The sequence below is a fragment of the Schistocerca gregaria genome, chromosome 1 (genome assembly GCF_023897955.1).
Source record: "Schistocerca gregaria isolate iqSchGreg1 chromosome 1, iqSchGreg1.2, whole genome shotgun sequence".
Classification (NCBI taxonomy): Eukaryota; Metazoa; Arthropoda; class Insecta; order Orthoptera; family Acrididae; genus Schistocerca; species Schistocerca gregaria.
This window is the reverse complement of record NC_064920.1, coordinates 771,122,233-771,136,013: the sequence shown is the minus strand read 5'-3', so window position 1 is coordinate 771,136,013 and position 13,781 is coordinate 771,122,233. Positions and strand designations below refer to the sequence as shown.

Below are 13,781 nucleotides of genomic sequence, written 5' to 3'. Positions count from 1 at the left end.
GCATGCTCCATTAAGTGTGTGGAGCTCACCCTGTGGTATTTGTTCCCATTATTCAATGGGTGTGTATGATAGTTCTTGTCGAGTCTGATAGAACAGTTCTTGGCAAGCCTGATGGTACAGGATGGCCATGATCACATCTGTTAAGCATGTCCCTTATGCACAATGGGGTTTAGATCATGACTCACTGCCAGCCATTCCATTACTTCAGTGTGATGATTGCGTCATGAGCAATGGCATGGCTATATAAGCATGGCAATTACAGCCACACAACAGTCATCCACTAGACAATGGCAGAGGAGATCTCTGCTGAAAGCTTGTGGGCAGTAAACCACTTGATGCATCTTGAAACCTGAGAATGTTTTATTAACAGATATCGCCGCAAAAGCATGCATTCATACTTTCATCCCCTATTTCATCTCCTAAGGGAAGATATCTCAGAAAATCTCTTCAGCAATCCTACAGCATAAGATCAACACCCTCTGCAAATTTCAAGTTTCTATACTTAGTGGTTTGGGTTGGGCAATAATGATGAGGCAGTGAGTGAGTAAGTCAATCAGTCAGGGCATTATCTTTTATGTATGGATATATTATTACACATTCAGAAATTATTTAACTGCTTTATGGAATAGAAAGAACTTTCAGGTAGATGATTTTAGTTTGTGTATGAAATAAATTTTCTTTTGTATTAAAGTCTTTACACGACTGAGTATGTGGTCAAAGATTTTATTGCTGAATATCTCACTTCATTTTCTGCCACACTTGAGGCTGTGTGAAGAACGGTGTTTTTTGTGTTTCACAGCTTAAAACATATCCTATTGGTGCCTTGTATGCTAGGATTACTAGCTTTGTGTTCCTGTTCTAATTAAGTGACACAACATTTGGGCAGCTGTATAGTAGTCTTTCAGGTGTAAGGCCTGTGACTGGTCCATGGTATTATAATATTATGACACTAAAGTGTTTTTGTTATCTCAGCCGAATGCAGGGCTCTGTTAATAGTTTGTGAGTCCTCATTGTACACCATTGTCAAAGCTAGTAGAGATTTACTGTGCTGAAAGGGTGGTCAGTGTACACACTTACAGTATACTGTGTAGGCGCGTGATGTTTTCAGCAGCTAGTTTGACAACTCACATGCACTGGAAATATTTTAGACATTGTAGTTACAGGCCTGACTATATCAACAGTGTCAGTATAGAGACAAGGCACAGTGATCACGATGTCATCTTAGTGACAATGGTTGAGTAATAAATACATCAAGAAGATTAAGAGAGTTTTCATGCTGAAAAGAACAGATAAGCTGTTGTCGGCATTCTAATTAGACAAGGAATAGACATCATTTAGTTCTAATATGATCCGTAGAGAAATTATGGGTTTAAACTCATGTAAAATCTTACTCTGGAGATGGGAAACTCCCACCACAGTTCAAAACAAAATTCAGGAAATGTTGAAGAAGCAGAGATTGTTGCTCTGTCGGTTAAAAAAGAATATGGAAGTGTTGACAGGCAAAAATTAGTAAAAATTTGTGCATCTACAAAAAGGTGGATGGGGGTAGCATACTACAGCTTCCACCATCATACCTAAGAGAAAAATCTTACTGACAAACTGAGAAAATTCTGGTCGTGTGTAGAATCAATGTGGATTGAAGGCTTCTATCCAGTCACTTTTGAGCCAGTCTGATGTAGCAGTCGAAGACGACAAAAGGAAAGCTGAAATTTTAAATGATCATTTATGCAGGAGGATTGTACAGACATACCATCATTTGACTGTTGCATGGACTCCCCTATGGAAGACACAGTAATAGGCATCCCTGGCACAGAGAAGCAACTGAAAGAGTTGAAAATAAATAAGGCACCAGGTCCAGATGGAATGCCAATTTGTTTTATGGAAAGTACACCTTGGCATTGGCCCCTTACTTAGCTTGCATTTATCATGAACCTTTCGTGTAAAGCAAAGTCCTAAGCGAATGGATAAAAGCACAATTGACTCCTGTATATAAGAAGGGTATAAGAACAGACATGCAAAATTACAGACTAATATCTGTAACATTGGGTTGCTGCTGAATTCTTGGACATATTATAAGTTCAAATATAATAAATTTCCTTGGGGCAGAAAAGCTTCTGTCCACAAGTTAGCACTGTTTAAGGAAGCATCACACATGTAGAACTCAGCTTGCCCTTTTCCTACATGATCCTTGTGAACCATGGATGAAGGCAACAAGCAGGGCCCATACTTCCAGGTTTACAGAAAGTGTTTGACATAGTACCCCACTGCAGATTGTTAATGAAGGTCCAAGTGGCTTGGAGACTTCTTAAGTGATAGAACCTCATACACAGTCTTCAGAGACACAGGTATTGTCAGGAGTGCCCCAGGGCAATGTGATATGTCCACTCTTGTTCTCTATATACATAAAATGATTGACAGATAGGGTGAGTGTTAATCTGCTGATGCTGCTGTATTGTACAGGAAAATTGCTTTGTTGAGTGGATGTAGAACAATACAGGATAACTTGGACAGATCAAGCACAGATGATAGATCAAGCACAGATGGATAACTTCCGTTTATTGGAAGAAGTGTAGCTCATCTATAAGGGAGACCACATACAGAACTAGTGTGGCCAATTCTTGAGTACTGCGTGATTGTTTGGGACATTCACCAGCTTGGGTTAAAAGACATCAAAGCAATTCACAGGTGTGCTGCTAGATTTGTTTTTGGTAGGTTTGATCATTGTGCAAGTATTAAAGAGATCCTTTGTGAATTACATAGAAAATTTAGAACACTGGAATTTGCAGCTAACTGCAGAATGATTGTACTGCCACCAAGGTACATTTCTCATAAGGACAATAAAGACGAGGTTAGAGAAGTTAGGACTGGTACGGACGTTTTGAACAGTCATTTTTCCCTCTCTCCACTTGCAAGTGGAATAATAAAGGAAATGGCTAGTAGCGGTACCAGTTACCCTCTTCCCCACACCGTACAGTGGCATGCAGAATATATATGTAGATGTAGTTATGTGATGGATCAGTTATATACTCATAGGGCATTTAACATTTTAAACAGGGACACAAATGTCAGTACTATTTATGTAACAATCATCTAAGAAGGAAGGGAGGTTAGAGTTTAGTTTCTTAATGACAAGAAGGTAACTGGAAATGGAACCTAATTCAGATGGGACAAGGAGGGAGAAGGCTCTCGGCCATGGTATTGTTTAAGAAACCAAGTTGATATTTTCTTGAAATAGATTAAAGAAAGCATAGAAACCTGAATCAGGTTGGAGAGACAGCATTTTGAATGTGCTGTGCAATTATGTTTGTTCAGATCTTTTTCATTTATAACATAATTGCATAGAATGTAATGATGAATAACTGGTGAATGTAAATAAGTGGTTCCAAAAAACAGAAAGCAGCTACAGTGTGTTGTTTTGCAGAAACGGTGAATCATCATTCACCTTAAAGATGAATAAATTGTAGACAATGTTAATACCAATGCAAAGGAAAGAGCCTTTTGATTTTGGCTGTATGTTTTTGTCAAGAACTGTAACACGAACAACTTGACATGTGCTTATTTCTCTCTTCAGTGTAGATTTCCTTAGTCTGAAAGGATTATTTCTGTTTGTCAAGTACCACATGACAGGTGAATGGTACCACATGACAGGTCACCTATGTTTACAAAATGAGTAAAAGAATGGATACATAGAATTACAGACTAGTATTGCAAATATCCATCTGTTGTAGGATCTTGGATCATATTTTAACTTTAAATCTTATGACATTCCTAGTGTAAAATATGTTTCTTTTAAAAAAGCAGCATAAGTTCAGAAAAGAAAAAAAAACTCTTTGTGTGAAATAGAACTAGGGCAACGGCCTTCCTGCAGTGTATACACTGGTTCCGTGAGATCACCGAAGTTAAGTGCTGTTGGGCGTGGCCGGCACTTGGATGGGTGAGCATCCAGCCGCCCTGCGTTGTTACCATTTTTCGGGGTGCACTTAGCCTCATGATGCCAATTGAGGAGCTACTCGACTGAATACTAGCGGCTTCGGTCAAGAATACCATCATAATGACTGTGAGAGTGGTGTGCTGACCCCACGCCCCTCTTATTTGCATCCTCCTCTGAGGATGACACGGTGGTCGGATGGTCCTGGTAGGCCACTCGTGGCCTGAAGACGGAGTGAGTGAAACAGAACTGGTTCATTCATATGCAATGTGTTGCAAAAAATAGAAGCTGGTAAACAGGTAGATTCCATTTACCCATGAGCAGGCATGTCATTTTTCATAACATGAGTGGCCACATTGTGTACTTTGTACACATGTAAAGGGTAGCTGTCTTTATGTTACCGAGGTAATTATGTGTGAACAAAATCACAGATTAATCTTAATTTAATTCATGACCAATAAAATAAACTTATATTGCCTTAGCTAAGGCACTGTTTAATTAAACAATAACAAACTTTTATGATATCATTCTTTTGTCACATGCAAGTGTTACCCCACAGATCTCTGCCAGCTGCTTATGTGATTACCAACTATCTCATAAACAACTGCCTAATTATGGGCCAGCTGCGGTGGCCAAGTGGCTCTAGGCGTTTCAGTCCGGAATTGTGTGACTGCTACGGTCGCAGGTTCGAATCCTGCCTCGGGCATGGATGTGTGTGATGTCCATAAGTTAGTTAGGTTTAAGTAGTTCTAAGTTCTAGGGGACTGATGACCTCAGATGTTATGTCCCATAGTGCTCAGAGCCATTTGAACCATTTGTCAGAAGCGTGGAGGAACAGCTAAAATCACTACAATTTAACAAGGCTCCAGGGCATGAGGATGATGGGATGCTGTCAGATTCTATACAGAATATGCAGCTCAAGTTAATTTTAACCATAATGTAGCATAGGTCCCCTGTATAAAAAGCTGCCCACAGTAATTGGGAGAAAGCATACCTCACACCTGCTACAAAAATAATAACAGAAGTCGTCCACAAAACTTTAGTCTGATGTCTATCTGTTCTAGAATCCAGAACATACACTGAACCGAAGATGTTGAGATATCTCAAACAGAATGATCTCCATGCCAACCAACATGAATTTGAAAACATTTTTCATGTAAAACACATGTTGCACTTCTCTAACGTGACATCTTGAAAACCATGGATCAAGATAATAACATGGAAGCAGTATTTCTTGATTTATGAGAAGCATTGTCTAAAAAGAAAAAAAAGAAATGTCATATGGAGTACCGAAGAAATTCATGACCGGACTGGGGGCTGCTACTTAGGGAGGATGAGGATACAGGATGTTACCTTGAATGATGATGCAGAAGGAACTTCTGGCATGCACCACAAAATTGTGTTGGAATCCTTGCTGTTTGTGTTGTGTATTAATGACTTGGTAGACAATATTAATACAAACCTCAGAATTATTTGGAGATGATGCAGTTATCGATAATGAAGTACTACCTGAAAAGCTGTACAAAAATGCGGTCAGGTCATGAGAAGATTTCAAAGTGATGGAAGGATTGGCAAAGTGATTTAAATGTTCAGATACGTAAAGTTGTCCACTTTACAACATGCACAGAAATATTGTCGTGTGGCTATAACATCCTTTAGTCACCATTGGAATCAATCATCTTGTTCAAATACATAGCCCTAACAATTTGTTGGGATATGAAATGGAATAATCACATAGACTCAGGAGGCAGGTAGCAGAGTTCAGTTCATAAATGGGAAAATGCTTACAAAAAACTTGTGCATTCCATCATAGAATAATGCTCAAATGTGTGGGACACACACTGAATAGGACTTGCAAGTGATATTGAATGTTTACAGAGGAGGGCAGCATGTTTGTTTGGCTTGCAGAAAGGCTGAAAAATATGAGTTGGTGGACAGTTGAAGATAAACATCAATTAAACCTGTGAAAACCTATTTGCAAAGTTTCATGGATAAGTATTAATTAAAGAATGTAGATATTTACTTCACCCACCTACATATCACTCACATAGTGACCAGGAAGACAAGATTAGACAGCATGCATTGAGATATTTAAGCAGTCATTCTTCCTATGCTCCATATGTGATTGATGTGAAAGAAACCCTGCATGTGATATAATGCTAGGTATCCTCTGCCATACACTTCAGTGATTTGCAGACGATGTACTTAGGTGTTGGTGTTCTTGAACAATCTGCAACCTCATACAGAGGTCATGAGAATAAGATCTGGTATATTAGAGCTCATACCAATAAATTTTCCCTTGTTCAGTGTACAAAGGAAAAAGGACAAAAAAGAAGTTACTGGTATTGGCACTAAGTACCCTCTGCTATGCATTGTATAGTGGCAGAGTATGTTTGTAGGTGGGTTCTACACAGCAGGAAAAGAGAATATAGTGTAATACATGCTGACCAAATGAAAAAAGGTGAAATGGTAAGCTAAGAAGAGAAAGAGTCTCCACATTACAGGAAACATCGTAGTAGGGAAAGCTGTACTAGAATTTTGTTTGCACTTAGAAAACAGAATGTTAAGAGTGTAAAACAGTAGCAAATATAGCAGAAAATAAATAGAAGAGCAACATGAATCAGATGATGAGCAGGAAGAAAGGATTAATTATTAATACTGAATAAGCATCTGTTTGGAAAGGGAGAGAATTTACTAAAATGATTGTATGGCATTATTGGCTGGGAGACCCCGTCTGAGGTATTTCGGCTGCATTGAACAAATTTTTCTATTTGATATCACTTCAGCAACTTGGCCATAGATGAAGATCAAGACAACAAATCTCCAACCAGGCCAGGAATCAAATTTGGGAATCTGAGTTCTAGAGACAGATGCTAGCTACTAGACAATGAGCTGCTGATGAGGGAAAGAATAAGAAATGGGAATAACTAATTTTGAACAAAAGCAAGATTTTGAACTGGATAATCAGTGGGAAAAGAGAATAAAATCAAGTTGTTAAATAAGTGTATATAACATAAAACATACAAATGGACTATGTAGGGAAGAACTAACACATATATAAAAAGTATTGATCCTAAAAAGTTGCCTGGACTAAAATAGTGTATGTAAGGAAAGTGAAATGATTTTTGTTTCATTAAATTCAAGCCTACTTACCAGTGCCCACTTTTTTTGTTTTCATTACTTATCTTCATTCTACTCACAAGATGTCCCTTTTGTGAACTAATGATATCATTCTATTTTCTGTCCTGCAAGGCTCATTTCTCCCTTTTATTTGGTTAATTCTGCAGTATCATTCTTTGTTTGATTTTAATTTTTCACAATCTTGATAAAATCTTAGACTGGCAGTATGAAGCGCATTTGAAAAATGATGTCAGCAGTAGGATGTGCCTAATATTCTAGGTAAACAATCTAAGTACATGAACTTTGCTTTGTGGAGGTTTGTTAATCAAGTGTAAATCTATTCAGACAGAAACATCTAGTGAGCAACAATGATGCTGTCAATTTGACTGAGCTCATATTTTGGGAAAAGGTAGGAATAAGAAGTACAGGATTATGTTCTAGTTAGGCAGTTGCCAATTTTAACCATAGGATGTCCTTTTTACCTGTCTGTTTCCTGTTTCCATATATACTGCTCAAAGCATAATAGGACAGAAAATCTTGGCATTCACCTAAGAAAATTAGGGAATTGCAGGGAACCTAAATCTGGATTTATGAAATGGATTTAAACTACTGTCCTGTCTTAGCACTGTGCCACCTTTCTCAGCCCCCATTGTGTCAATGTTAGTTCACATGGGCACAGGGACCTTCCTTTATTAATCATTCATATTTTGTACCACTTATCTATTCCAGCTTTTCCAGTACGTTAATTACATTTAGTATCATCCGTGAAGCATGACATAATGTTATAAAACTAATTCTGTTTTTTAGGTTTTTGCAGAGCGCATAGACTTCCCACGTCGCTCACTTAGCATGTCAGAACTTGCAAAGGCAGGTAGTGGTTTATCATCTTGCTGCTTACTCTTTCGCCGAATGAAGCACATTCGTAATCTGTGAACCAAGTCCATCATAAGGTGCTCATGTTGTAAGAATGAAATCTGCTCATTCATCAGTGCATCATTGTATAAAGCTACACACTGTTCTATCACAAAAATCATCTTCAGGAGGTCTAATATGAGATGTAATTAAAAACTTGTAGAACAACATTTGCTGTGGAATTTGGAGGATACTTGAAGATTATTTCTCATTCCTGAGCATGAGACAGTCATATTATGATTCCATATCTTTTTCATTTGTTAATGTAATTTTGACAATATATTTTTTCATAAATCCCAGCATAAAGTAAAACTTTAACTGCTGACTCCATTGTTATATAAACAAGATAGCCATCTTGTATAAATCAATAATGGCTGTGAATAGAATACATTATTAATTTTAAACAACTTTTAGTGTGTACTTGCTTTCTTGTGTAATAGGTAGTAGGCCTATGTTGTGCTACATTATATAAGGCATAATTTGGCACATTTGTCTCTGAAGTACATGGTAAAGTATTTGCTGTTATTGACTAAACTGAAAGAAATAATATGGTTGAAAATCATATTTTACACCAGATAGAAATGATGGCAGCTACAATGCAGTTGAAATATGACAATATAGTTTTAAAATGCGATATCAGTTAATCTCCTTTGTGGTCCTTAACTGTACCTTTTTTTTTGTATATTCCATATATTGGTGGTAATGAACAGATCTGGAATCAGTCTCATGACTTTATGCATAGCTTACTGCTAAATACATTGCAAACACTGAATGTGAAATGGAGTTGTTGCAAAAGCATAATTATACACTGCCACACTCTTTGTCTCTAGGATACAGCTTTTATGTGATGTTAGATATAAAGTAGCTTTTAGATTTTGTACATCTTGACTGTTTTGGATAAAATAATATGTACAGAGAAATCTGATATGTTTATCAACTAGTGTTGTGTGACAGAATAACAAAGAAGAGTATATTAAGCCTGTTAGAAATGTGCAGAATCAATTTAAGATGACAACACACTTTCTGTAGTTACTGTCAGCAACTATTGTACCCAGTGCATGTTTGCTTTTAAATGTTCAAGGAGTCATAATGAAGACAATTGTCAACTTCTCTCTTGCCAGTTAAGGTCTGTGCTGCTGCTTTACATATTTGGAAAAAGGTACTTTATATGTAAAAGACTGGTAACCACAAAAACTGCCATTAAATTGTGGTATTAATGGTTATATATACCTTGTAGTAGATATGCTGAATATTTTGTTAACATGACTTTAAGCTTCTTGCTTGAATGTACATCAGTCTCATATTATTCTCAACATTGATGCATTTCACATGAGCTTGCGAGCAAAATTGCATTTAAGTATTATTAAATTTCTACTCATAAAGATTGGCGAATTAATTTACAAAAGGTGCGGGTATTCCCCAGAACAAATTAACTGAGACTTATTAAGGAAACAGCAGTACATGCCATAGTGCCTCTGTATGTTTGGTAATTTTTGACCTTGACATCAAGTGTATTTGCAAAATTTTTACTTTGGGACACTGGGGAAATATTTATTCATAAGCCCAGAATTGAAAAAGGAAAGTATACACAAAGAGATTGTTTCTGAAAACAGTAGCAGAACTTATGTCTAAAATTTATATTTATTTATTTCAAAAATATGATGTTACTTTGAATATTTGATATTCAAAATGTTCTGTAATTCACTGGAAACAATGTCATAAGCTTTTCTACTGTACTTATAAATGCAATGAAGAGCTCACAATGATAGAAAATGACACCCATATATTTGAGATTAGTTTATAATGAAAATATGTGGCTACACCTGAATGCAAGATCTGCACATTATGTTGTGTCCTACTGAAAGCAATAATAAATTGTATATAATATTGCCAAAGTACTGTTTACATTATTCATTTAAACCATAAAAACTGACACAATCCATTCTACCCTTATATTTTATAACATGTGTGACTAAACCATTTAGAACACAAATAATGGCATAAAACAGGGTGTATATGCTCCGGGAAATTTAGGATAAACCCAGAAATTTTTTTATCCGGAAGAAAACGGAGAAAAACCTGGGAATTTTCTAGAATACCAGGAATTTTGCGTAGTTTTAGTCTTCAGTTAAATTTTTGTGATTTTGACTGGTGAGAAGTGATAAACAGCAAAATGTGTCAAATGATTTAGGACGAAGACTATGGACTACTTCATAAAAGCAAACCCTCCTATGAGCATGACGTCACAACTGTTTACATTAAGTTTGTTTTGAGTAGTTACCAGTGGGCTCGTGCATATGCACAACAGCAATGCCTTCTCCCTCTTCTGGATTCTTGAAGTGTGGCTGCAGCAGTAGCAAGAAGCAGTCATGCTACACAGAAAAAATTTTCTCGTGCACCTAGCTGCCAGATTTGCGCATGCACAGAGCAGTCTGGGTTTTAATGGCAAGAGGTTAGTCACCCATATTTACGTTTAGTGATTTTGCTGTTTCCTAATGTCCTATTTCCTCTTCATTTACAGTTCAGACATCAATGAAAACAAAACTGATTTCTGTGGCCTGGAGCTACCAAGTAAATTGAAATACATGCACATAATTACAGAAGGCTGTTATTAATATGTTTTCTAATTTTATGTTATTTCCACGTTTTTGGCAGTCAAGTATTAATTGTCTTGCACAACAATGAAGTTATTTTTGTTGGTTTGCAAAATATATGTGGCTTTTATTAATCTTTTCTGCAGATGAAATCAAATGATAAGAAACTACGTGTATCATTCCACAATATTGGCTAGATTCAACTGTTCACTGTATTTCAAGTGCACATTTTCATCTTCTGGCACATATGGCATTATGCCATAATAAAGAATCAAACATGAAACAATACAGTACTGGTACTCCAAGGAAATTTGTTGACACTTTTCACAGGTGTAAGTAACACCTGTATGCTCTCTGACAGCTTTTGAAATGAACCCAAGTCTAAGAGGCCGCAGAAAAATATTGCAAATGGTTCTTTGAAAATCATTATTGTCAAAGGAAATTTTCATTTAAGCAAGATGAACTATGTTACTTGTGAGAATATGCAATGAATTTCTTAAATTGCAGACCGTTTTACTCTCATTTAAAACTTAAAACTTTCAAGACCAGAAACTTTGAATAATTTTGAGCCCAGAAGACCAGACACTAATGTCATTGTTTAAAATTTTACTGGTACATTTGTGTGCTGTATCTTATCCCTCGAGCAGGTGCGCTGGCACACAGAGTGCGCCAATTTTATATAATCAGCTTATCCAACATGTTGGCAACAATGGAAACCTATGAAACTTGACGTATTCCTTCATTATTGTTCTGACGACTGTTATGTGCAGTGCAAAAATGTCGATGCTAAGGAACTTGTTAAATGGAAAATTTAGTGTAACGCTGTCACTTCCGTTGCCCTCAGTGCGCTGTGCGACTGGTCATGTAACTTTTTTTTTTTTTTTTTTTTTTTTTACATCTTCAAACATTTTTACTTACAACATTCTTAAGGCCCGTGTTCAATATAAATTTTTGTTTTAGGGCAAGACAGCGTGTAATTAACGAGGAACTCGAATGGCTCTTGAATGAAGACCCAGATTTTACGAAATATGTAGACGCTATATCAGATGCTTCAGATGAGGAACTGAAGGTAATTACTTGTAGTGACCATGACACTGAAAGTGAACAAGAGTATGAGTCAGACAAAAATGAAGACAATAATTGTCAACCAGGTTCTATTGACGACTGGTTTGTGGGAAGAGACAAAACTTCTAAATGGAGGAAAAGTACTAGCCGTGCCACAAGCAAAGCGAGAAGGAAAAATATTGTAAAAATTTTTTGTGGACCCAAGGTTATTGCCAGGGACGTAATAACTGAGATTTCTGGATTCTTCAAGATAATTAACATGGAAATGATAGATATTATTGTGAAATATGCAAACAAATATATTCAGCCGAAATCAGAATTTTCTGATTACCAGAGAGGAAATAGACAAAAAAGAAATGACAAGAAGTGAAATACTGGCACTTTTCGGGTTACTTTATCTCTTCGGAATGAAGAAGGCTAAACACGAATGTATTGGAACTGTGGAATACCGATGGATCAGGAATCAGAATTGAAAGAGCTGTAATGAGCTACAAGCGGATTCTATTCTTGCTGCATTATATTTGTTTCGACAATAAAAGCACAAGAGAAGGGAGGAGAAGATCTGGTAAGTTGGCCGCAGTATGTTCAATTCTGGATGAGTTTGTAACCAATTTCAAAAGTATGTACAGCATCGGTGAGTTTGTAACCACTGATAAAAGACTTCAAGCTTTTCATGGTCGTTGTGGATTTGTGCCATATATCCCCAACAAACATGCCAAATATGGCATTAAAACATTTGCACTTTGTGACGCAAAAGCATTTTTCATGAGCAATCTCAAGGTATATTGTGGAAAGCAGCCTGAAGGACCTTGTGCAGTCTCAAATTCAGTGTCAGAAATAGTTCACAGACTTTTGAGTTATATAGAGGGATAAAACAGGAATATAACTGTGGACAATTGGTGTACAAGTTGCCCCTTGCCTATGATGCTATTAGGTAAAAGACATAGCGTATTGGGTTACTCGGAAAGAATAAACAAGAAATTCCCTTGGAATTCCTGCCTAAGAAAAATCGAGTACCTGTTTCATCCCTCTTCAGACATAAAAACGATCTGACGTTGTTTCGTATGTACCAAAGAAGAACAAGGCGGTTTTGTTGTTGTCAACTATGCATGATCCCAGTACTATCGATGAAGATTCTCAAAAGCCAGAGATTGTGTTAACTTATAATACCACCAAGGGTGATGTTGATATAGTCAACAAGATGTGTGGTGCATATTCTGTGGCTCATGTAAAGAGAAGGTGGCCTTTGGTAATCTTTTTCGCTCTAATGGATATTGCTGGTATCAATGCCCAGATCCTTTTTTACTCAAATGGACAAAATCAAAAGGTTGTGAGAAGAATATTTCTGAATAACCTTATGACCTCATGAAACCACATCTAACAGAAAGAGCCAAAATTCAGACCCTTCCTGAAGATATATTGCTGTTCCTTCAAAGGTACCAGACAACATCTAACCAAGTTGAGAACCATTCAGCTAAGAAACGGGGATGCTGTGTTATTTGTTGAATGGCCAAGAATATTAACACAACAATAAAGTATGATTCTTGTAAAACTTTTGTTTGCAAGAGTTAGTTACACCTGTGAAAACTGTGATTTGAATCATGACATCTCTAGTGAACATGGCCTGTTTGTAAGCTGTTGTAATATGGTTTCCATAGGCATTCGCTACAAATATATTAATTTTCAATGCTGACAGCGAAATATAGATTTTTTTTTAGAACTACGTCTTTTATGTGTTTTTCTAAATAAGTATGATTAACAGCCATGTTAAATCACAAAACATTCTTTCCCACTATAAGTGAGCAACAGTGTATATGCAGTGAAAGTGGCACACAAAATGTGTTACGTGACTGCTTGTTCAATAAAAACATGCATGCCTGCCAGAGGGTTAAAGAGTAAGACACGCTAAAAAGACCAGTGTCATCTGTGAAAGCTTAACGTTTCTTGTAGCTTATTAATCTTGAAGACCAGTATTATATAGGAAAGCTTAGCTTTTAAACCATTAACTTTTTTCTGTTTGTGCATTCATGCTACTTAACAATTATGTTGCTATTGGCTGACTATGTTACGAGTCCTATGCTCTGAATAGCTGCTGTGATTGGCTGACGAGATCACAAGACATGAGCTGTGATTGGCTTACAATAGTGCATTGCAACCTCTGT

General features: G+C 36.8%; 1 protein-coding gene across 2 annotated transcripts in view; it reads left to right on the top strand.

The window, feature by feature from the left end:
• LOC126268371 (N(G),N(G)-dimethylarginine dimethylaminohydrolase 1) overlaps positions 1-9,855 on the top strand; it is a 61,470-nt gene extending 51,615 nt beyond the window's left edge. For both annotated transcript variants that reach the window (XM_049973906.1, XM_049973904.1), the window contains exon 6: positions 7,856-9,855. In XM_049973906.1, the coding sequence (XP_049829863.1) occupies positions 7,856-7,981 (126 nt within the window). In that variant the 3' untranslated portion in view covers positions 7,982-9,855. The remainder of the gene's footprint in view (positions 1-7,855) is intronic.
• The last annotated feature ends 3,926 nt before the right edge of the window (positions 9,856-13,781 follow it).